Below are 23,990 nucleotides of genomic sequence, written 5' to 3' on the forward strand. Positions count from 1 at the left end.
CAGACTTGTATTGACGACGCATTGCGACTAATGTGTCTGCGTGGCATCCGCCACGTGACGGATCAGTCGGGTGGCAGAAACGCAGCATGTAGCGTTTTTTTGAGCGGCGGAATCCTTCTTTTTTTTCACTGCGCATGCTCAGCTCTTATGTTTCTCTCTCTCCCTCGGCGGCCGAACGATCAGCTGATAGGTCGGCAGCGGCTTTTGTGTACGATCAGCTGATCGCCCGGCTGCCGGCTTTTGAGAGCGATCAGCTGATCGGCCGGCTTTTGTGAATGATCAGCTGATCGCCTGGCGGCCGGGTGATCAGCTGATCGTTCACAATAGCCTGCTGCCGGTAAAACAGTAAAAAAAAAAACAAAACAACGGATCGTTCTTTTGCAGCATCAGTCACATCAGTTGTGCCACTATCTGCAACGCATCCGTTGCGTCAGTCACACAACAAATTGTGACAGATGCAAAACAACGCAATTGTGAAAGTAGCCTTACTTGCTCTTTATCTACTGACCAAAACACAGAGATGCACACATACTGTATACATATAAAGCTTTACCTGACGAAACATCTCAGGGATGTCATATACATAGGTTGTTCCTAAGGACTGTGCTTGAAACCTTTTTGATTGTAGGAGATCTTTCGTCACATAAGGTGTGTTAATTAGCATCCCGTGTAGCGGTCCTTGCTTATCTCCATAAGCCTGGAACATAATCTAGTTAAAAAACAAAAATACACTCTAAGCAGTAGATTTGATAAATGAAAGTATTTGCATGAAAGTGTCATTGACGGAGTCACAATCAAGTGGGATTAGAAACTGGAGACAAAAATACATGACAATTTCCTAACAATTTTTGCCGCTTTATAAGTTACACCACTTGTAGAGAAATTACGATGACATTTGTTGTAGATCCTCTAGTTAACGAATAGAGTGAAATGAGAAACATCCTAAGCTTACAGGCACACACAACTCACATAGGATCCCAGTGCTATACACTGCTCCTTGCTCTAGCATGTTGAGCAGATCCTGGCTATGGAGGTGTTGGTTTTGCAGTCCCCTGCTTTGACCACAGCATAGTCCTAATTTCACAGATCTATCTGTGTCTTCAGAACTTGTCCCATTCATGCCCCAGTCCATCTGTTCATGCCTGCCCAGCTATCTGGCAGCCTCTACCACTGTTCTGCATAAACAGTGCCCTATGGAGGGAGTCACACAACCGGGGGGACACTAGATTCCTCGCTGCAATCTCTGGAGATGGGATATTTCCAGCGTACTCATGACATAACTAATGTTATATTCACATACAGAAGCTGCAATCAGATGTATGATATTATATATGTGCATAAAAGAAAACCTGATGGTGGTTACTACTGACATCACATATAGTATTAATACCTTTATTATTTGAAATACACAGAAGTATTTAATACAAAATGTTAGTTTTAGGTAACGTTAAACTAGACACTCTTAGGAACACGTTAATTGGCTAAATTATTTTTGCTATTGGGTTTCATTAAACATTTTGCTCTGTCATCTAGAGCCTCTTTGTTGCACTGTCTATTGCTAGCAGGAGAATGAGTGGACTTAAAATGTGTTTGTGATCTTGTCTAATGGGAAATTTTATAACTATTGTCTATAGTCTTCTGAGTTCCTCTAAGCAAATATAAGTCCACATGGGAGCTGAATTCTGCTGTCTGACGAATCTTGCTGACATACTAAGGGCTCATGTACACGTAACTGCTGAATATTCTGCAGCGATTTTACAGCACATGTGCGCTTCAAATCGCCGCAGAAACACTGCAGAATGAATGCAGTATTTTGTTAAAAAAAAGCCGATTTCATTCGCTATGGCTGCTGCCCCCACCATAGACAGAGTGGGAGCTGCATACCTAGCACACAGAATAATTGACATGCTCATTTTATGAACGCAAGGATTTCGGGCAAAAATTTTAGCATCCAAATCGTTGCGTTCAAAAAAGCAACGTGCACATGGATTATGCACAATCTTCATAGATTGTGCAGTGAATGCAGGTTGCATACATTTAGGCTGCAGTGCAATACGCAGCGTAAATGCATGTAAGTACGTAACGTGCGCATGAGCCCTAACAGTTACCTCATTCTGCAGCAAGCAACAGACAATCCAACACAGAGGAAGTAGAAGGAAAACAGTGTAAAAAATTTCATGAAACACAAATACAAGTATGATTTTTAACCAGAGATCCATGTACGTAAGTAAAAAAAACCCCCAAACCTCTAACTCTATTAAGACATCTGTGTTACACTACAGTTTATGGAATACCTTTAACAAAAGTACTTAAAGTATAAGATTCAATGGAATAACATTTTGTGCAATTTGTTTTATCTGCATCATTCTATATACTGTCATTGTTAACTTTTAACATTCAAGAGAATTCTGAGTCTTTTATATTGATGCCTGTTTTCTCAATGGATAGAGGGGAAGGTGCTTTTACTAGACACAGTTGTTAGTAGCTTATCCCCTGTGAGAACAAAGGACAATGAAGTGAAAGGTCTGCTCAATTGTGTAAAGATTTGTGCCAGAAGAATCACATGTCAATTAAGTGTAATGGTAACTTCAGCATAGAAAAGATGAAGGCTTCTAAAATGCTGCTCAAATGATAATATTGAACTTCAAACAAGATAAGACAGATCAAAGTCCAACGTTTTGTAAGTTGATGCCTTTGTCAAGGCAATCTGTAGGAATGGTGGAGATGATGTCAGCATAGAAGAACATGCGGGTCCTGCTGCGCTGTGTGACCTGAATGTTCTTCTATCCTGACATCATCTCCACCACCAAGATTACCTTGACAAGGGCATCAATGTACAAAATGTTGGCCTTAAATCTGTGTTATCTTGGTCGCAATTCAATAAAATATTTGAGCAGTATATTAGAAGCCTTCATTTTTTCTGTGCTGAAGAACAAAGAAGTGGTCATTTTGAAACCCAAAGTACCCATTCCTTCTTTCCCGAAATCTGCACTTAGGGCTCATTCAGACATTCGATTTTTGCATACGAGTGATATCCATGGTTGTCATGGATAGCACTCATACCCGTGATAGTCTATGGAGCCACAAATATGTCCATGATTTTTTGCCTTTTGTCCAATTTTGATCGAAAGTGTCAGCAATGCAAGTCTATGGGTCCATGAAAAAAATCATACCACACTTGGATAACATCAGAGTGGGGTACGCTTTTCACAAACTGTCAGAAAGGAGAAGGTGTATGTGTGTGCGCCACGTACTAGAAAAACTGATGACACTTTGACCTCACTCTGATTAAAAAAAAAAACAAAGAAAAAAAGGCAGTTTTTGTAGTAAGAGAAATCGGATGTCTGAATGAGCCCTTATATCAGAATGTAACAAAATCTGGAGTGCGCTCGTGTATATTCTGAAGGTGCTAGTGAATTTGAGTGGAAGCCCTGACTACATGGGAAAGATATTCACTGCATACTCTGTTTCGAGTGAAAGCATAGAATTTATTCAAACAAATGGTATATTTAGTGGAGATTCGGATAATAAGTCTTTATTGTGACCATAAGTGAGGTTTTAACTCACTGAATCTTTACCAAACTGTCATGGCACTGAAGAAACGAGGGCTTACAGATTCTGCAGGGTACTTGCCACTGCCCTGAAATAGGACTTAAGACTGTCGAATGGTTCCACCAAAAATGTAAATGCACTCTTAAGTTAAACTTACATTAAAACCTCCTTTATCTTGTCAAAGCAATCAGGACAAAAACTATTCTTAAGCGGGCTTTACACACTGCGATATCGGTCCCGATATCGCTAGTGTGGGTACCCGCCCCCATCTGTTGCGCGACACGGGCAAATCGCTGCCCATGCCGCACAACATCGCCCAGACCCATCACACATACTTACCTGCCCGGCGACGTCGATGTGACCGGCGAACCGCCTCCTTTATAAGGGGGCGGTCCGTGCGGCGTCACAGCGACGTCACTGAGCGGCCGCCCAATAGCAGCGGAGGGGCAGAGCTGAGCGGGACGTAACATCCCGCCCACCTCCTTCCTTCCGCATAGCGGCCGGGAGGCAGGTAAGGAGAGCTTCCTCGTTCCTGCGGTGTCACACGGAGCGATGTGTGCTGCCGCAGGAACGAGGAACAACCTCGTTACTGCTGCAGTAACGATTTTTGAGAATGGACCCCCATGTCACCGATGAGCGATTTTGCACGTTTTTGCGATGATGCAAAATCGTTCAACGGTGTCACACGCAACGGCATCGCTAATGCGGCCGGATGTGCGTCACCAATTCCGTGACCCCAACGAGTTCGCATTAGCGATGTCGTAGCGTGTAAAGCCCCCTTTAGTCAATTGGAAAAAAAAAACAAAACAAATAGTCCTACCAACAAGCATAGCCTGCCCCCATCCTTTGGCTACCTGTGCAGTTCTGGAGTCTGTCACTTCTTTGTACAAGCTAATGTCCAAGTAGTACCCAGATTCATTGGTCAGGAATAAGCGAATTGGAATCTGTTTTCCAGTTGGTGTTAAACGAATATTAATTTTTAACTCCGCTTGTAGGACACGTAGTTTCCACAGTCGACTTCCATACCGCATAACCATGCTCCGAACAGACTCCTCAATCTATTAGAAAAAGGCATATAAATAGAATTGTTAAAAATAAGCTACCTTTCCACCACCACAAATGTAAATGATGAAAAGTTGTCACTACCTGTAAATGACGTAGTCCCCCTTGTAAAAAAAAAAAAAAATAATAATACACTCACCACCAGCACTGATGGCGTTCCAGTGTTGTCTCCCAGAGTTTGCATGATATTATTATGTCACATGAGCTTTACAGCCAATCAGTGGCCACTATTAGGCTGTCTAACATTTATCCGAGAGAATTGAGAGCGCAGCAGACCAATAGCGGCCACTGACCGGCTGACAAGGCATAACCATGTCACCTGAGCTCTACAGCCAATCAGTGGCTAGTATTAGGCTGCTCGACATTTATCCAAGGGAAGTGAGACCGCAGCAGATCTATAGTGGCCACTGACTGGCTGCAGGTATGACATGGTATAAAAAGGTCACCCAAGCCCAAGTGCGGACATCACTGGAATAACGCTAAAGGGTTTGTGTTTGCTATTTTTATTTTTACCTGAGGGACTACTTCATTTAAAAAGAGGTTGTCTACATTATCGTCAAAACCTTTCCTAAGTCCTTCTTGTGTTAAACCAGTGACAACAACTGTAGCTTAATAATCACAATGTTCAAAAGCTATTTCCATATTAAACACTTTATTGAATATCCCCAACATATTTGTGAAAATCGGGGGTAACATTTCCAGTACTATGTGAGGACAGTCATTATATAACCCACATGCTTTATTATAATATGCTTTTAAGTATGTTCACCTATCCTCTTTTCCCCCATTAGAATAGTCAGCGTCCTTCGACCCAAACAAATCAACACACACAAAAACAGCTCCCCAGGTAATACACCAAGATATACTGTTATATATAAAAGCACTGATTAAATAAAATGTAGGTGTACACTGAACAACTAGAGATATAAAGAAAGATAATATCCATCATACTATAGAAATCTGTGTTATATATCTAAAAAAAATATACCTTTAACTGACCACCTATGGTCTTGAAATTTTATATATTGATATAAAAATAAAATATCTGTGACTCTAAAACCTTATGACATGCACATACTGTATATATATATTGCCTATATAGTTGGTTTAATGGCTCTAAATACAGTGGGGTAAAAAAGTATTTATTCAGCCACCAATTGTGCAAGTTCTCCCACTTAAAAAGATGAGAGAGGCCTGTAATTGACATCATAGGTAGACCACAACTATGAGAGACAATATGAGAATACAAATCCAGAAAATCTCCTTGTCTGATTTGGCAAGATTTTTTTTGTGAAAATTATGGTGGAAAATAAGTAGTCATCTAAAAACATGCCAGATTTCTGTCTCTCACAGACCTGTAATTTCTTCTTTAAGAGGCTCCTCTGTCCTCCACTCATTACCTGTAGTAATGGCACCTGTTTGAACTTGTTATCAGTATAAAAGACACCTGTCCAAAACCTCAAAGTGTCACACTCCAAACTCCACTATGGTGAAGACCAAAGAGCTGTCGAATGACACCAGAAATAAATTTGTACCCCTGCATCAGGCTGGGAAGACTGAATCTGCAGTAGGCAAGCAGCTTGGTGTGATGAAATCAACTGTGGGAGCAATAATAAGAAAATGGAAGACACACAAGACCACTGATAATTCCTTCGATCTGGGGATTCACGCAAGATCTCACCCCGTGGGGTGAAAATGATCACAAGAACAGTGAACGAAAACCTCAGAACCACACAGGGGGACCTAGTGAATGACCTGCATAGAACTGGGACTAACGTAACAAAAGCTATCATCAGTAAAACACTACGCCACCAGGGACTCAGATCCTGCATGGCTAGAGGTGTTCCCCTGCTTAAGCCAGTACATGTCTGGGCCTGTCTGAAGTTTGCTAGAGAGCATTTGGATTATCCAGAAGAGTATTGAGAGAATGCCATATGGTCTGATGAAACCAAAGTAGAACTGTTTGGTAGAAACACAACTCGTCATGTTTGGAGGAGACAGAATGCCGAGTTGCATCCAAAGAAAACCATACCTACTGTGAAGCATGGGTGTGTCGGCATCATGCTTTGGGGCTGTTTCTCTGCAAAGGGACCAGGACGACTGATCCCTGTACATGAAATAATAAATGGGGCCGTGTATTGTGACATTTTGAATGCAAACCTCCTTCCATCAGCAAGGGCATTGAAGATAAAACGTGGCTGGATCTCTCAGCATGATAATGATCCAAAGCACACCACTAGGGCAATGAAGGATTGGCTTTGTAAGAAGCATATGAAGGTCCTGGAGTGGCCCAGCCAATCTCCAGATCTCAACCCCATTGAAAACCTTTGGAGGGAGTTGAAAGTCCATGTTGCCCAGCGACAGGCCGAAAACATCACTGCTCTAGAGGAGATATGCATGGTGAAGTGGGCCAACATACCACCAACAGTATGTGCCGACCTTTGGCTGAGGCCACACGGGGATTTGTGCAAGTCCTCGCATGACACTTGGCTCACGCTCGCAGCACAGTGGGAGCCGAGTGTCATGCAACCTTGGTCTGATCGTGCGATCAGACCACAATTGTGGAGAGAAGAGCCAGTGCCGCGGAGGAGAGGGACGGCGCTACGGAAAAGAGGGAGGAATTTCTCTCTCTCTCTCTCTCTCTCCTCCGTTGCCAGCTGATGCGAGAATCGCACTGTTCTCGCGTTACACCAGTGTAACGCGAGAGCAATACAATGTTTCTCTAGCCCATAGACTTGAATGGATGCGAGTGAAACAAGCTCGCATTGCACTCGCAGCATGCTGCAACTGTTTTCTCTGTCCGATTAGGGCTGAGAAAATAATCGCTCATGGATACTGCCCTATATAGTAATATTGGTCAGAGTGGAATGCGATTTCCACATTCCACCCCCACCGTTTTTCTCGCCGTGTGTCCTAGGCCTTATGAAGACTTACAGAAAACAGTTGACCTCTGTCATTGCCAACAAAGGATATATAACAAAATATTGAGATGAACTTGTTATTGACAAAATACTTATTTTCCATCATAATTTGCAAAAAAATCTTGCCAAATCAGACAAGATGATTTTCTGGATTTGTTTTCTCATTTTGTCTCTCATGGTTGTGGTCTACCTATGATGTCAATTACAGGCCTCTCTCATCTTTTTAAGTGGGAGAACTTGCACAATTGGTGGCTGACTAAATACTTTTTTCCCCCCTACTGTATTTAGAGCCATAAACCCACTATTTACGCAACATATATACAGTATGTGCATGTCATAAGGTTTTAGAGTCACAGATATTTTATTTTTATATCAATATATAAAATTTCAAGACCATAGGTAGTCAGTTAAAGGTATATTTTTTTAAATATATAACAGACAGATTTCTATAATATGATGGCTGACTACATATTTTTTTCCCCCATTGTATGTATCCATACACTACACACATTATATAAAATAAATGATATACATACATGCATACAAACATATATACATATACAGTATATCACAAAACTGAATATACTGCTGAAATGTTTGTAAATATTTAATTAAAGTTCAATATAGAAAAGTTCACGGTATCGGCCGCGCTGCTCAGAGAGGAGATAGATGTTGTAGATTTAATGATTTATTTGTTGATGGTAAAAAGCCACAATGCGTTTCGGGGGCATGTCCTCCCCTTCCTCAGGTAGCAGAAAAATAAGCAGAATAATTAAACATATACAGTATATACAGGGGCATTCACAATAATTGGATTAAAACCTCGATCAAAGTGGAACAAATAGATTAATTAAACCCCCACATACATGTGTGTATATACCGTATATATATATATATATATATATATATATATATATAAATCTGTAAATCTGTAGTCTGCCCATCCCCAAAAATTCCCCCATATCCCTATGGGCTATTGGAACTACGTATGGGGAGGGTTTTATTAATTAATTTATTTATTTTTTTCCACTTTGATGGAGGTTTTAATCTAATTATTGTGTATGCCCCTGTATATATATATATATATATATATATATATATATATATATATATGTTTAATTATTCTGTTTATTTTACTGCTACCTGAGGCTGGGGGGAGCTCATGCCCCCGATACGCGTTGTGGCTTTTTAACAACAAATAAATCAATAAATCTATAACATCTATCTCCTCTCTGAGCAGAGCAGCTGATACCGTGAACATTTTTATATTGACCTTTAAGCTTACATTTCCCTCCGACAGCTCGCGGGGCTGCTGCAGCCAGAGCAAGAGTCTTTTTCTTCCACTGACGCTGCACTACGGGATTGGTTTGACACAGTTACCGACATTATGAGGATCTTCCGGCCCGTAGTAGGAGTTGCTGTTTGACGCCGGTCTGACAGCGCTGTGCTACACGTGTCCTCGGACAACGATCGTGAGAGCGGCTGCACGAACAGGAGGTCCTGCGGGACTGACAGGACAGGATCCCCGGCGGTGAGGAATGGGGAACATCAGAACCCCCATCAGCATCATTAACAGTGTTGTACCTGTAGTACAACACTACAAGGTGAGTGTATGCTGTACACCCCTACCAATTGTTTTATAACATTTGCACACAGGAGCGCCCTCTTTCTTTTCTTTATTTAAATATTTCATTATATATTTTCAATGGACAACACTGAAGATATGACACGTTGAGCACAGCTTGTATACCTTTGTAAATTTGGTATGCCCTCTAAATAACAACATACAGCAATTAATCAAAAAACCATAAGAGAGAGTCAGTAACACTACCTTGATGCAAAAACAGTATTTTATTAAACACTTATATAAACAAGCGCAATTAAAAGGTTCAAGACGTGCTGGTAAGGATACAAAAAATAGTGGAACAAGCACCACACTGCTGGCTATACATATAGTAGGCATAAACAGCCTATGGCTGGGAAATCCGTGTCATGAATGATAACTTTAAAAGAAGCACTAAGTGGTTACCCTATAAAGTACATACAGTGCAACGTAATGCAGAGATGTAACTAATGCTAGGCAGAAAGTCAGTAAAAAATACCTATTATATAGAGCATATCGCTCACAGAGTGTATAAAAAGGGGGGGGAAACAGACAATTCCACTGCTGCCCGTCCCGGTAACCAACAGAGGCATACATTTACAAAGGGTTAAGAGGGACACATACCCATAGTGGCCAAGTCAGCAAGATAGAGGTGCGGCTCCACAGACCCCGACGCGTTTCGCGAGGGCTTCTTCACAAGGGGGGGTCGCAAGAAATAGTGTCATTCCCAGGGTATAAATACCCACAAATCAGCTGTTTCAGATCACACGCTGTGGCGACGCATATGATGGCGCATGCGCGGTCAGCCTCCTTTATGTCCTTTATAGGGGTTATGGTGATCAGTTGTGACCACCAAAAATCTCCCCCATATGGTTGTGTTCAGATGTTGTTTATATACAGCAATTAATGTCTAACCTCAAATATTTCAAAAAACTGACCCGCACATCCAACAAGTGTGAATAGGTGCTAGCTGAAAAAAACATAGTAAATATAAGATGCATACAGCTGCACACTAAAAAGCCAACAATGTATAAGGGAACTCTGGTACTGCATAACTGCTATATGAAAAAATGAGATTTTTAGTTTATGTATTGGCATCTTATATTTACTATGTTTTTTCAGCTAGCACCTATTCACACTTGTTGGATGTGCGCGTCATTTTTTTTTAAATATTTGTAGTGAGTCTCTTTCTGACTGAACACTCTGCCCTATAAACCAGGCTGTGTTCATAACCTTTATACCAGGAGTCCTAGCTGCCCAAACATGGAGGTTGATCCAACTAGTGGTATTTCAAGTTAGATTTTTTTAGTCTAGCTGCCCAGACACGGATGTTTTTAACCTAGATAGTGGCATTTAAGTTAGGTATCCGGATTATTGAGATGACCATGCCATTGGTTTCCGGGTTTTCATGCATTGGCCAATACATAAACTAAAAATCTCATTTTGTCATATAGCAGTTATACAGTACCAGAGTACCCTTATACATTGTTGGTGTTTTAGTGTGCAGCTGTATGCATATTAATGTCTAACCTTGCCAAAATAAATATTTTGTGTGGTAACGATTATTTTCAAGCACGATCTTAATTCTCTTGGGCATGCAGTTCACTAAAGCTTCATAGGAGCCACTGGAATCCTCTTCCACTCCTCCATGACGACATCACGGAGCTGGTGAGTGTTAGAGACCTTGCGTTCGTCCACCTTCAGTTTGAAGAGGTCCCACAGATTCTCAACAGGGTTTAGGTCTGAAGACATGTTTGCCCAGTCCAGCACCTTTACCGTCACTTTCTTTAGCAAAGCAGTGGTCATCTTGGAGGTGTGTTTGGAATTATGTTGGAATATGAAAGGAAAGGGATCATGCTCTGCTTTAGTATGTCACAGTACATATTGGCTTTCATGGTTCCCTCAATGAACTGTGCCTCCTCACAGCTGGCAGCACTGCTACACTTGTCTTTGTACTCTCCGTCTGGTTGTTGCCACACGTTTGACACCATTTGAACCAAATTAGATTTTTCTTGGTCTCATCAGACTACACAGAAACAAACTGTTTACCGGCTTTCTTGTACATTATCTTTAGAAGAGGCTTAATTCTGGGGCGACAGCCATGCAGACCAATTTGAGTGTGTAGCATATGGTCTGAGCAGTGACAGGCTGACCCCCACCCCTTTAACCTCTGCAGCAAGGCTGGTGGTATTCATACATCTTTTTTGAAAGCATAACCTCTGGATATGATGCTGAGCACGTGCACTCAACTTCTGTGGTCGACCATGGTGAGGCCTGTTCTAAATGGAACCCTGTCTTGTTAACCCACTGTATGATTTTGGCCACCGTGCTTCAGCTCAGTTTCAAGGTGTTGGCAATTCTTATTCCCTAGGCCATCTTCATGTAGAACAATATTCTTTTTCTCAGATCCTCAGAATTCTTTGCCATGAGGTGGCTGTTACGTCACCACCGGAGTCCGCTCCTTCGACTTCTACTCCGATCGCCAGGCGATGCCGTGTTCCTGCCGTGGATAGTGCTGGTGATGGGAGAGAAGTCGATGCCAGCGGCGTTGGTGGGCGCAGGCTCCGCTCATCCACTGGTCTGGGTTTCCTGGGGATCTGAAGTACCATCATTCAGCTACAGCCTATGGGAAGACACCGCACCCTTTTTAATGCCCCTTCTATCTGCTGACCTCTGCCAGAGATAGTTCTGAAAATTCTGGTTCTAGTTCTGTCCTGTTCTGTGATTTCATGTGCTGATTACCGCATGTTTCCTGACTAAGTCTCCTGCCTGCTGTTTTTATACCTCGCTGCCCGATCCGGTTTTGACCTCTGCTTGTTTCTGATTACGTCCTTGCCTGCCGATTCTGTCCCTGTTCCGCATTTCCTGGTTTGATCCTAACTGACTACTACTCTCTCGGACTGCAACCTGCCACAGGTAGTTATCACCTTGGGCCCTGTGTAATTCCAAATCCCTGTATAGGGGTTAAAGGGTTTCAGGGTTCTAGGCATCCTGCTTGGTGAGTGGCTTCCCTCTAGCCTGTTCTTTACAGCACGTCTGAGTCTGTGGATCCAGGCAGGCATTACCGTGCCATGTTGAAATTCCAGTGACCAGTATGAGAGAGTGTGTGAACGATAACAGCAAAGTTAAGACACCTGCGCCCTATTCACACCTGAGATCTTGTAATACTAATGAGTCACATGACACTGCTGTGGAAAAATAGCTAATTGGGTACAATTTGCCAGCGGATGTGACATTAATGGCTGTGTGTTGAGTTATTTAGAGGGCACACCAAATTTACACTGTTATACAAGCTGCACACTGACTACTTTACATTGTATCAAAGTGTCAGATCTTCAGTGTTGTCCCATGGAAAGATGTAATAAGATATTTACAAAATTGTCAAGGATATACTCACTTTTGTGATCCCCCGTATATATACAGTATTGTGTGTGTGATATTAAGCTTTTTGAGTCACAGATATGTTATCTTTATATCACTATATGAAATATCAAGATCATAGGTGGTAAGTTAAAGGGATATTTATTAACTGTATAACGGACAGATTGAAATCATACGATGATATTAACTTTTTCTAATGATATATCTAGACAATGCAATGGACAACCACACTTTATTGATTAGGCACGTTTATTAATAAAAGCATACACTTCCTTTCTATACTTTATGTGGACTTTGTAAATGGACTTCTGTTGGATGACAATTCCTGTTTGTAAGATAGCTTCATATCGCATTATTTTGGGACTTATCTCAATTTATTGTATTGTCACAATATATCGGAGAAGTTACTTTTAAGCTTTTCCCTATCAAATGTGTTCATGGTCATGGGTTCCGGAAGGAGGTGTGGGTAGAACTACATTTTTGTGTGGTGATTAATATGGGACCATTAATCAGTTTTTTTATTGTAAATGTTCGGAAAATCTTTAACAAAATGCATCTGATTAAAAAATAAAAGCATATACTAATGGATTTCCTGGAGAGACATTATTTTCTTTCTGATATTCTGAAGTAACAGAATTTGCTTTTACTATACACAGCATGTCAAGATAAAGAAAGTAACATGTATAAATAAGGATGCGTACCTTTGAAGGGTCCATGATTACAGTAGGTACAAAGTTTAAGAAGATGTGATTGCAGTCGGTGCGGACATTGGTATTATTAAACGCCACTTCCAGTTCATCCATGGCTTCCAGAAGAAGCCGCTCGCCTTCATTTTGAAGGTACTCAAATGATGCTTCCTATTCGTGAAAACAGAAGAGGGGCGTTTCTGGAAGATTTGTTTTCATGTTCATTTAATGTCAAGAAAATTAGTAAGCAATTGTAGAAGTAGGTCAGACTTTGAAATACGGCTGTCTGAACAAAAATGCTATTTTAGGGTTGATTCACAGTTTGCGTTCTTGTTGTGGAATTTTGGTTGTGGAATCCACACCGAAGTTACACCGCAAAGTACAGCACAATGTTAGTGAACCGGGTTTTTAAAAAACTTTCGGATTCAAGGTATTCTACAGATTCTTACATTCGAACCAAATTCAACAAAAAAGTAGCCAGCAAATAGAACTAGATCGTGGTATATTTAAGGCTGAGTTCACAGGTCCAATAATCATCCGTTAGCATGCCATTAACTTATCCGTTCTATTAATCTTCTATTTCAAACTGATCCAGTAAGCAGAAAGCGGATCCTTTACGAATGAAAGAAATATGGAGGCTAAATAGCAATCCGTTAACAGATCCATTTTTTATAGACATCAATGTTAAAAAAAAATGGATCCTCCAAGAATCAATTTCTTCAAAACGGACAAAAAACTTGTGTTTGCACAACTTTTTTGCCAATGGATTGCTGCTGGATTTGTTCTAACGAATGATTAATAAACATGTGAACTTGGCCTAAAGAAGAGGTTTGGCATGGAATGGATCATAAATCAGTACACCAAATATGCCACCTACACCAAAAGTAATAAAGGAATACTAGAGTCCAAGGCATCATCATTTGCAGTTTTTTTAGTCTCTTTTCTTTTTATGTTTGCAGATATTTACTTGTGGGTAATGTGTCAAATTCATCAATATGGTGCATGAGATTCATGAATTTGGCGCAAAGTTTTTAAACTTTTTGATCTCCTGTTTTACAAAATATCTTAAAAGATGCAACTCTTTGGGAGCCATGAATAAAGTTATCACAAGCGGGCAACTGGTTTAGAGTTGCGCCAAACTTTGCCACTTTTTTAAAATTTACAAAATTTGGTGAATTTTGAAGCTGAAAACCACTAGATTCATTAAACTCCTCCCATAAAACAGAAAAACAAATAAAATAAAAAGGCGAGTACATATCAAATAGACTTAAAAAAAGGTGGAAATAGAACAATGAATTGAGTAAAAAACCAGCAGAACACACACATAAGCACTGATGAATCGGGGCATTAGTATTTCTTATTGCCACTAAAACTAATTGTATACCAGGTAGGATGCAAACTATGGAAAAGAAGAGGTCATGCAGGGGACCACGAAACCAAAACACCCATGTGCATTTCACAAAAATGCTTAGTCCAGGGGTGGTATAACACTGGAAAGAGACCTATTTAAAGGGGTTGTTTAACAAGTCAGCAGTCCTTCTAGTCTTGTGAATACTCACATCGCACACACGGTGCACTGGGAGAATTCTCCCTTGTCAGAGCCGAGAACAACAGGTCATGTGGCCGCAAATATACAATATGCATACTCCTGCCTAGAATCCGACTAGATAGGCGTGAGCTCGCTCAATACACTTCCATTGAGTGAGGCTTTTCCCTCTAGTTGGAATGTAGCTGGGACTATGCATGTTGCATACTCGCAGCCACATGACCGCAGTTCCCAGCTCTGATACCAGAGAATCCTTGTGGCGCACGTTGTGAGGATTCACAAGACTGCAGTCACAGAAGAGTCACGAGTCACAAAGAGTGACTGCTGACTTGTCATTTTAGTCCATACTACCCCTTTAAGATAAAATGCAGCCAATAATGAGCATGGGCTAATTACCTGGGTGTCTCTTGGTTGACTATGACTTAGTCTGCAGTATTTTTTTTGTACTTCTTGCTGTCAGAGGCATATTTTGTGCATGGATCGACTCCTTAATATTTGATTTTGTCCTGCATTCTTCCGCATTATTTGTATATATGTAGAGCGGTTAGTAAAAATTAAAAATACAGTCATACCCACCTTGGTAACTAGATCTGAGTGTCGGATGATTGCACGGACAAAGAACCTATAATCGGTCACTTCAGTTCCTTCTTCTACTTTAGCAGCCCCCAAATACAAATGCATTTTATGGTTCGCACATGGAATGGCTGTTAAGTCAAAGTTTCTCATACGGTTCAGTTCTAACTGGAAGGCAAGGGCAGGCTCCAAATGTCTGTAAATTCGGTCTTCTTCAAACTTCAAAAATACCAAATTTTACAGAATTATTGCAAAAAAAACCCCCCAAAACACACAAAATCCATGAATAAAAAAACCTATATAATTTTCCACCTGTGATAATTTAGCAATCATGCACTAGAATATAAAATCATTAATTTTGGGTCTTCTCAAGAATTAGCGTAACCACTGTCTCAAGGTGTGTGTTAAGTTTTTATTATGCTTATTCTTGTTTATGTTAAGATGATCTTCCCATCTAGATAACATCTATTACTTTAATTCATTCTAAAATTTTGGAATTAAAAAAAAAAAACAACATCTGTAACAAAAGACATACCTTGTTTCTTGCCCGGAAAGTAAAGAATTTGGGAAACTCCCTCTAAAGATTGGGAAAAAAACAACATTTCAAGTTAAGAATTAATAATAATACAAATATACTACAGTGCACAAAAATGAAAAGAACTGGAAAATATTAGTATATAAACTATAACATAGGACGGTCACTATAATGGATAAGCATCATGCTAATTAAAGAAAACCTGTTAGGTTGTAGATGAAGTTCCGTCTGTAGACAGTATGGTAATGAGGAGAAGCTGAGCACAATGAGGTGTAGGTTTGTGAAAAGACACAGTATAATTTATTCTTCTTTGTTGGGAGGTCTCACATCCTCTAACTCTTTTGTTAGGGTAAGTTCACACAGTGCGTTTTTCGCTGCGTTTTTGCGCAGTTTTCGGGTGCGTTTTTGCTCAGAAAACTGCATGACTTTGCTTCCCCAGCAAAGTCTATGAGTTTTCATGTTTGCACACAGTGGTTTTTTTCAGCTGCATTTTTGTGGTGCCACAAAAACGCAGCATGTCAATTATTCCCGCGCTTTTCATCCATTGAGTGCAATGGGATGTTGAAAGACGCAATGAGAAACGCAAATAGGTGCGTTTTGGTGCGTTTCTAAGACCAAAAACGCAGCTATAAATGCAGGAGGTGGGTAGTAAAGTGACGTGTACAGGAAGAGGATTCCTTCGGTCAGTAAACACAGAAGCGTGAATCCTCCCGGTACCGTCACCGCCACTTCCACCTCCCGTCCTGTGCATGTCAGCTGCCGTGCGGCGTCATGTACGGGCAGGAGGTGGAAGCGGCTGCGAAAACAAAAGTGAACAGTAGAAAAAAAAAATGTCATACTCACCTGTCTGCAGGGTCCCGGTGCCATGCCCGCTCCCTGCTCCTCCTCCCGGTACCACCGCTCTGGGTGTGTGCAGTCTCCACGGGTACGTATGCCTGCAGGATGCAGGACCTGGCGATGGATCACCTCATGCAGTCACCTGACGTATCAGCTGATCGTAAGTCTCGGGGTGACGCCAGCGGCCGGCCGGTTTAACCTATCAGCGGATGCGTCAGGAGACGCACTCCTGCAGCGATCGGACAGGATCAGACTCCGCTCCAGGAGCTGCCAGTAATCAGCACATAAGTGAGTATTTTTTTTTTCTTTGCACCGATGCATCTGCTGATTGTATAAACGGCTTTTATACAATCAGCTGCTGAGTGATGTGATTCAGGCACTTGAACATGACACATCATCTGATCGCTTTGCCTTCCAGCAAACTGATCAGATGATATTGGATCCGGATTGGACGGCGCGGGACCCTTGACCCAGGATTACTGCGGAGGGGGGTTCTTTATTTCAATAAAGATGGAGTCACTAATTGTGTTGTGTTTTATTTCTAATAAAAATATTTTTCTGTGTGTTGTGGTTTTTTTTATCTTTACTAGAAATTCATGGTGGCCATGCCTAATATTGGCGTGACACCATGAATTTCGGGCTTAGGGCCAGCTGATATTATACAGCTAGCCCTAACCCCCTTATTACCCAGTGAGCCACCCGGCATCAGGGCAGCTGGAAGAGTTGGATACAGCGCCAGAAGATGGCGCTTCTATGAAAGCGCCATTTTCTGGGGTGGCAGCGGACTGCAATTCTCAGCGGGGGTGCCCAGAAAGCATGGGCACCCTGCACTGTGGATTCCAATCCCCAGCTGCCTAGTTGTACCCGGCTGGACACAAAAATATGGCGAAGCTCACGTCATTTTTTTTTTTAATTATTTCATGAAATTCATGAAATAATTAAAAAAAAGGGCTTCTCTATATTTTTGGTTCCCAGCTGGGTACAAATAGGCAGCTGGGGGTTGGGGGCAGCCCGTACCTGCCTGCTGTACCCGGCTAGCATACAAAAATATGGTGAAGCCCACGTCATTTTTTTTGTTTGGGGGGGCAAAGAAATCCTGCATACAGTCCTGGAAGGAGGATGCTGAGCCTTGTAGTTCGACAGCTGCTGTCTGCTCTCCTGCATACACTATTGGATGGAGGATGCTGAGCCTTGTAGGTCTGCTCCCCCTGACTCTCCCTCCAGCATACAGTCCTGGATGGAGCATGCTGAGCCTTGTAGTTCTGCAGCTGCTGTCTGCTCTCCTGCATACACTAGTGGAGAATGAAGAACATATTGAAGAAGGAAATGACATCAGACCTTTTTTTTGTTCACTGATAAAAAACGCATAAAGACGCAGTGAGCAAAAACGCAGCAAAAAACAAACCAAACCGTTTTTTCGACGCGGGTGTGTTTTTGTGCGGTTTTTGCCGCAAAAAAACGCACAAAAACGCAGCGTCAAAAAAACGCAGTGTGTGAACCTAGCCTTAAAAGCCCAAGAGCACAAGAGGAGATGTCCTTGGAGTCCCAGGTTAGAGAAGCTAAGCAACAATATATTCAAATCCCCTCTCACTCACATGAGTATGCTAATATGTTGAAGGGCCACCTCACTCTGTGCGAAATTCAATCATCTATTTTGGACATGGCATTGAATAAATCACTTGGGCCCGATGGGCTCCAGATCAAAATCTATCAATGCTACAGAGAAATGCCATCCCCAATTTTGCTCTCCACCTTGAAGTATGGTGTTTTGTGGATCGGCTTCCCTCCTTCGTAAATTAAATCTCTAGTAGGGCTTGTTCACACAACTGATTTTCTTGTCTGAGTGGTATCCAAAATTTTCTCGGATAGCACTCAGACCTATGATATTTTATGGGACTGTGTACATGTCAGATTTTTTCCTTAGAACGAGTGGTATGAGGAAAAATTTAGTGGTATGTCCGATTTTGATCTGAGAAAGTCTTTGAAAAACATCAGACTGCACTCGGTTGATTTCCAAGTGCAGTCTTTTTTAATGGGCTGACATTGCAGAAACTATTTTTTTCTCTCTCCACCTTGGAAGTGTCTGATCAGCATAATCGGTCCGTTTTTCTCGGATGTAAAAAAAAAAAAAAAGGTTGTGTGTGCCTACCCTTATAGTGATCTGAATGCCTGACAAAAACCTTCTTCTTCCAACAGAACAATATCCTTGGTAAATATGGATTATAAACTACTGAGTAAAAATATGAGAGTTCGATTTAACACAATTTGTTTTGCCATGAAAAACCATCACTATTAATATTAAGAGAATGCAAACTTTAATACAACAGGGCTAGAATTGAACAATTGGACTTTTGCTTACACTTGTAGAGACAGTTTCGAAATACTATGACTGACGTGGTTCCAGTCACCCCCTTTCCCAGCAGCCAACTACTTCCTTACTACCAGAGTAGCAGACAATTGTTTTCTCTGTTTTCTGGAGCGACTAACCCACACAAACAACAATAACCTGTCAGCCCACAAACTAGCCATCCAGATTTAGCGAAACTTTAGGAAACTACTAAACATTAACTTCATTATACCTGATCTCCACTTCTGGAGTAATCAAATCCCCCCCTCTTTATTGACAGTCCCAGATTCTGGCCTGTGACCCACCCAGAGTATCCCGTCTGGGTGATATCTATGCTAATATTATCCTTTGAAAATTTGCAGTTATAGGAGACCTTCTGCATATGTACAGATACTGCCAATTGAAATGTGTGTTGTATACACAATTCCCACCAGCCAATGCCACTCTTCCTTTGTATCCTCATATTGGTATTCTTGGATCCTATGTCCCAAAGGGGCAGATTACTGTGGGGAGGAAGGAGGCCTTCTTCAGCTAAAGGGGTGTCCTCAGAAATACATTCAGCTGAAATGTATTGTGGCACAGAAAGCCACCAGCTATACATGCCACTGGCCAATTAAGAGACCGGCAGCTCAGGTTAGCATGCCTGTTATGGGAGGCACATGATATTACTGCCATGCACCACTCCACTCCCCAGGAAATGGAAATCGCAGGTTGTAAGAGAGAGGACAGGTAAGTAAAATCGTTAGTTTTTTATTTATTAATTTTTTAATGTGTATGTGGAACCTGACAGGATGGGGACCATTATTACAGGATGGTGTCCATATGGTATTGCCACCTTCAAAAAAGTCCATTATATCAAAATTTAAAATATGGAACACAATCAGTAAACATTGTAAATAGAGATGGGTGAACCCCCAGATGTTCAGTAGGTCCCACTAGACTTGAACCCGAACTTGAGCCCGGACACCGGACCACGTATAAGTCTAGGTGGACCTGAACTTGTGTGTTGTACAATGGTGTTAGTAAGAGCTAGAGGGTTGCAAAAGAAAGCAAAATGGGGATTAAAGCAAGGCAATTATACATACTGAGTCTCCGCGCAGCTGTCACACTTCCTCCGGGTTCACTCGTTAACTTTTATGTATATTCACTGCTTCCCACACCCACCCTCTGTGACAGCATATGTGATTTGTTGCAGTCAGACTGCCGCTGTGTCTGATTGGTTGCCCTAACAGTAGCTGTCTGGGTCCCAAAGTGAAGTGTAAAAATAAATAAATAATTGAAAAATAATGACCTAGGGTGTCCAGTATTTTGATAGCCAGCGCAGATAAAGCAGACAGCTGAATGCTGCAGCACCTATGCTGTGTGGTTCCCCTATGTATCAAGAAACAAGGGGCCCCATGTGTTCCTTTTTTTTAATTATTTAAATAAATAATATTAAAAAACAATGTGTGGTCCCCCCAATTTTGACACCCGTGCATGATAAAGCAGATAGCTGGGGTCTGGTATTCTCAGGCTAGGTAGGGCCATGTTTATTGGCCTCATCCTAGCCTAAAAATAACTGACTGCAGCTGCCCCAGATTTGTTGCATCCATTCGAACCGCCAATTCTGGCACTTTACCTGGCTCCTTTCAGATTGCCCTGGTGCAGTGGCAATCGGGGGTAATTTAAGGGGTCAATGACAGCTGTCAAAAAATCTCAGCTGTCATCAAGCCCTGGCTTAGTAATGGGTAGGAGTCTATAAGAAATAGAACACAAAAAAAAAAACAGAGAAAAATCCTTTATTTAAAAAAAACAAAACAAACACCATTTCTCCAGTCTATTAACCCCCAAAACACCCCTGCAGGTTTGATGTAATCCACACAAGGTCCCACGATGATCGCGTCTCTACTAAATCCTCAGGTCGCCATGCGTGGTGACATTAGAAAACATGACCGAACACTGAGGCCACGCGAACACACTGATGGGGCGAAGCTGTGACATCAGTGAGTTTGCCTGAAGTCATAGCTGGCTGTTCCCACGGTACCCCAGCTGTGACGTCACTGCTCATGGCTAAGGCCCCATCATTGAACTCAAATCTGATAATCTGGCATTGAGTTCAATGGTCTTGGATTACCGGATTATTGACTGCAATGATTACCTTATTAAGCGGTACCATTGAAATCAATGCTGATTAGCGGAATGTGCATGCATTCCAGCATTGAGTTCAATGGGTTCACCTGAGGTCACTGTGGGAACCCCAGCTATGACCTCAGGTGAACTCAATTCTGGATTACCAGATTAGGCTATGTGCGCATGTTGAGTATTTGGTTGCAGACATTTCTGCACCAAGTATGCATCTCCTGGCAAAAAAAAAAAAAAAAATTGCACCACAAATGCTTTGCGTTGCTGTGACCTCAGGTGAACTCACTGACGTCACCACTCACTATTGCAACCCCATCATTGAGCTCAAATCCAGTAATCCGGCAGTCAGTTCAATGAATTCACATGAGGTCACAGCTGGGGTGTGAACGGTACCCCAGCATGACCTCAAGTGAACCCAGTTAACTCAATGCCGGATTATCAGATTTGTGTGTAGTGACATTAGTGAGTTTGCCTGAGGTCACAGCTAGGGTACGGTGGGAAGTGACAACTGTGACCTCAGGCAAACTCTGTGACAGCATTGCCCTCACAGCTACAGCTCCATTAGTATGTCCCGGAGGCCGCAGTAATTGGTCACATTTTCTAATATCGGGATCATCGTGAGACCTCATGTGGATTACATCAGACCAGCAGAAGTGTTTTGTGGGTTAATAAGTTGGAGAAAGTAGAGTTTTAAAAAAATAAAGTATTTTCATCTGTGTTTTGTGTTTATTTCATTTTACTTACACAATTAGTAATGGGGTGGGTCTCATAGACCCCTACCCATTACTAATCAAGGGCTTCATGACAGCTGGAATTCTTTTGACAAATCACAACTGTCATTAACTCCTTATATTCCCCCGATTGCACCAGGGAAATTGAGATGAACCGGTAAAGCGCCAGAATTGGCGCATCTAATGGTGCGAGAATTCCGGGGTGGCTGTGTAGGAGCGCCCCCTCCTACGAATAGCACCCTCTCCTACGAAGGTGGTGTAAATATGTATTATTTGTGTAACAGTAAAGATAAGATGTAGCAGAGCTGAATGGGCGCATCGTTCGACTACACTCAGGGGTCACCGCTGGTATAGATCAGATAGTGAGGAAATGTATGTGGTTATATGTTGTAAATACTGTGTATAACATGTACTGGTCACTCGTGCTGTGTTCGGCAGAAGATGTAGTACAGCGCCAGATATAGAAGTAGGGTAAGGATAGGTGTAGTAGTAGTGATAAGATAGGAACTAGAGAACAAGCAGCAGGAGGAGGATGAGAGGAGTAGTTTAGTTAGCCATAAGAGTTAGAATAGGGAACACAGAAAGTACAGTAAGAAGGTTGTCAAGACAGGCAAGTGGGAGAAGTAAGCAGAGGGTGGCAGCATGTTATCAGAAAGAATTCAGTGAGTTAAGCGGCAGGAACTGTGCTAGGCACGACTCCGTGTTAGGGTCTGCCTGAACAGGAGGGAATCACTCCAAATGTGTCAAGACCTCACACGGCTGACGGGCGGCAGATCGACCGCGGACCGGTGGGACACTGGGACTCTGAGTCCCCGGTGGGACCTCGTACTGGCCAGGAGAGGCTGCGCGTCCGGGCTGTGGGTAAGAGTGAGACACAGCAGCCAAAAAGGAATGGATACTAGGGGAAGATAAAGTATACAGGACTTAGCTGCTGGAGTAAGGTGCCCAGGGCAAGTTAGCTGAGTTGTTCACCGAGGACGAAGGACACAGCATGGGGGTCCTAGGGACCAGAAGTACGGATACGGAATGTGCCAGTATAAAGAAGTTCAAGTTATTTTTTTTAGGAATGTCATGTGGTCATTACCGCCTTTATCCCGTCTAAGACGAGGATTCAGCAAAGAGAAATTGGCACGATCCTGAAGGTAACGATTCACACCTGCTCATTCACATATACAGAAGTCAGGGGAAGCAAGGTCGGCCATCACACGGCTCTCCTCTTCAGTTGCGGGCTGCTATTTTTAGGCTGGGGAGAGCCCAATAACCATCCATGGGCCACTCCAGCCTCAGAATACCAGCACCCAGCTGTCTGCTTTATCTTGGCTGGGTATCAAAATTAAGAGGGGGGAGGCTGAACATCGTTTTTTAAAATTATGGTATTTATTCAAATGATTTAAAAAAGTCTGCGTGGCGTCCCTCGTATTTTGCTACACAGCCAAGATGAAGCACACAGCAGGGGTCTTCAGCCTCCAGCCATCTGCTTTATCTGCGCTGGGAATCAAAATACAGGGGACCCTACACCATTTTTTTCAATTATTCATTTATTTTTACATTTCACTTCAGGACTCAGATAGCTACTGTGAGGGCAACCAATCACAGACACCGGCAGTCTGACTGAATCCAATCACAGCCGCTGTCAGAGTGTGGGTGGATGAAGCAGTGAATATGCATGAGCGTTATTGAGTAGACCTGGAAGCAGTCTGACAGTTGCATGGGAGACTTGGTAAGTATTATTGTCCTGCTTTAATCCTCATTTTGCTTCCTATTTTATAAATGTTTTATCCGGGTGGCCGGACCCTAACAGTAGCATGGATTTCCCTGACAAGCCTCTGTTCGGGGTCTGTCCACAGACATTAGATGTCTGGTACGGACCCCGAACTTAACAGTTCGGGTTAGCGCATCTGTAACTGTAAACCAAAATGTTCAAGTACGCCAAAATTCCTTTTTTTTTAGTTGCTGGAATTCCACAAAAAAAATCTGTAACAAAATGGTATAAAGACATTGTCTTGTTCAGCAAAAAAATAAGCCATCACTCAAGCTCTATCGACCAAAAAGTGAAAACGTTTTGGGTCTTGGAAAATGGTGACAGAACCCCTCC

The 23,990-nt window shown here is 42.0% G+C and overlaps 1 protein-coding gene across 1 annotated transcript in view; it reads right to left on the reverse strand.

The window, feature by feature from the left end:
* ACACA (acetyl-CoA carboxylase alpha) overlaps positions 1-23,990 on the reverse strand; it is a 776,656-nt gene that overhangs the window by 420,742 nt on the left and 331,924 nt on the right. The window contains exons 35-39 of the mRNA XM_075335853.1: positions 15,860-15,901; positions 15,328-15,543; positions 13,221-13,376; positions 4,407-4,610; positions 554-709 (exon numbers count right to left, since the gene is read on the reverse strand). Of these exons, the coding sequence (XP_075191968.1) occupies positions 554-709; positions 4,407-4,610; positions 13,221-13,376; positions 15,328-15,543; positions 15,860-15,901 (774 nt within the window). The remainder of the gene's footprint in view (positions 1-553; positions 710-4,406; positions 4,611-13,220; positions 13,377-15,327; positions 15,544-15,859; positions 15,902-23,990) is intronic.

This window comes from Anomaloglossus baeobatrachus, chromosome 2 (assembly GCF_048569485.1).
Source record: "Anomaloglossus baeobatrachus isolate aAnoBae1 chromosome 2, aAnoBae1.hap1, whole genome shotgun sequence".
Lineage (NCBI taxonomy): Eukaryota > Metazoa > Chordata > Amphibia > Anura > Aromobatidae > Anomaloglossus > Anomaloglossus baeobatrachus.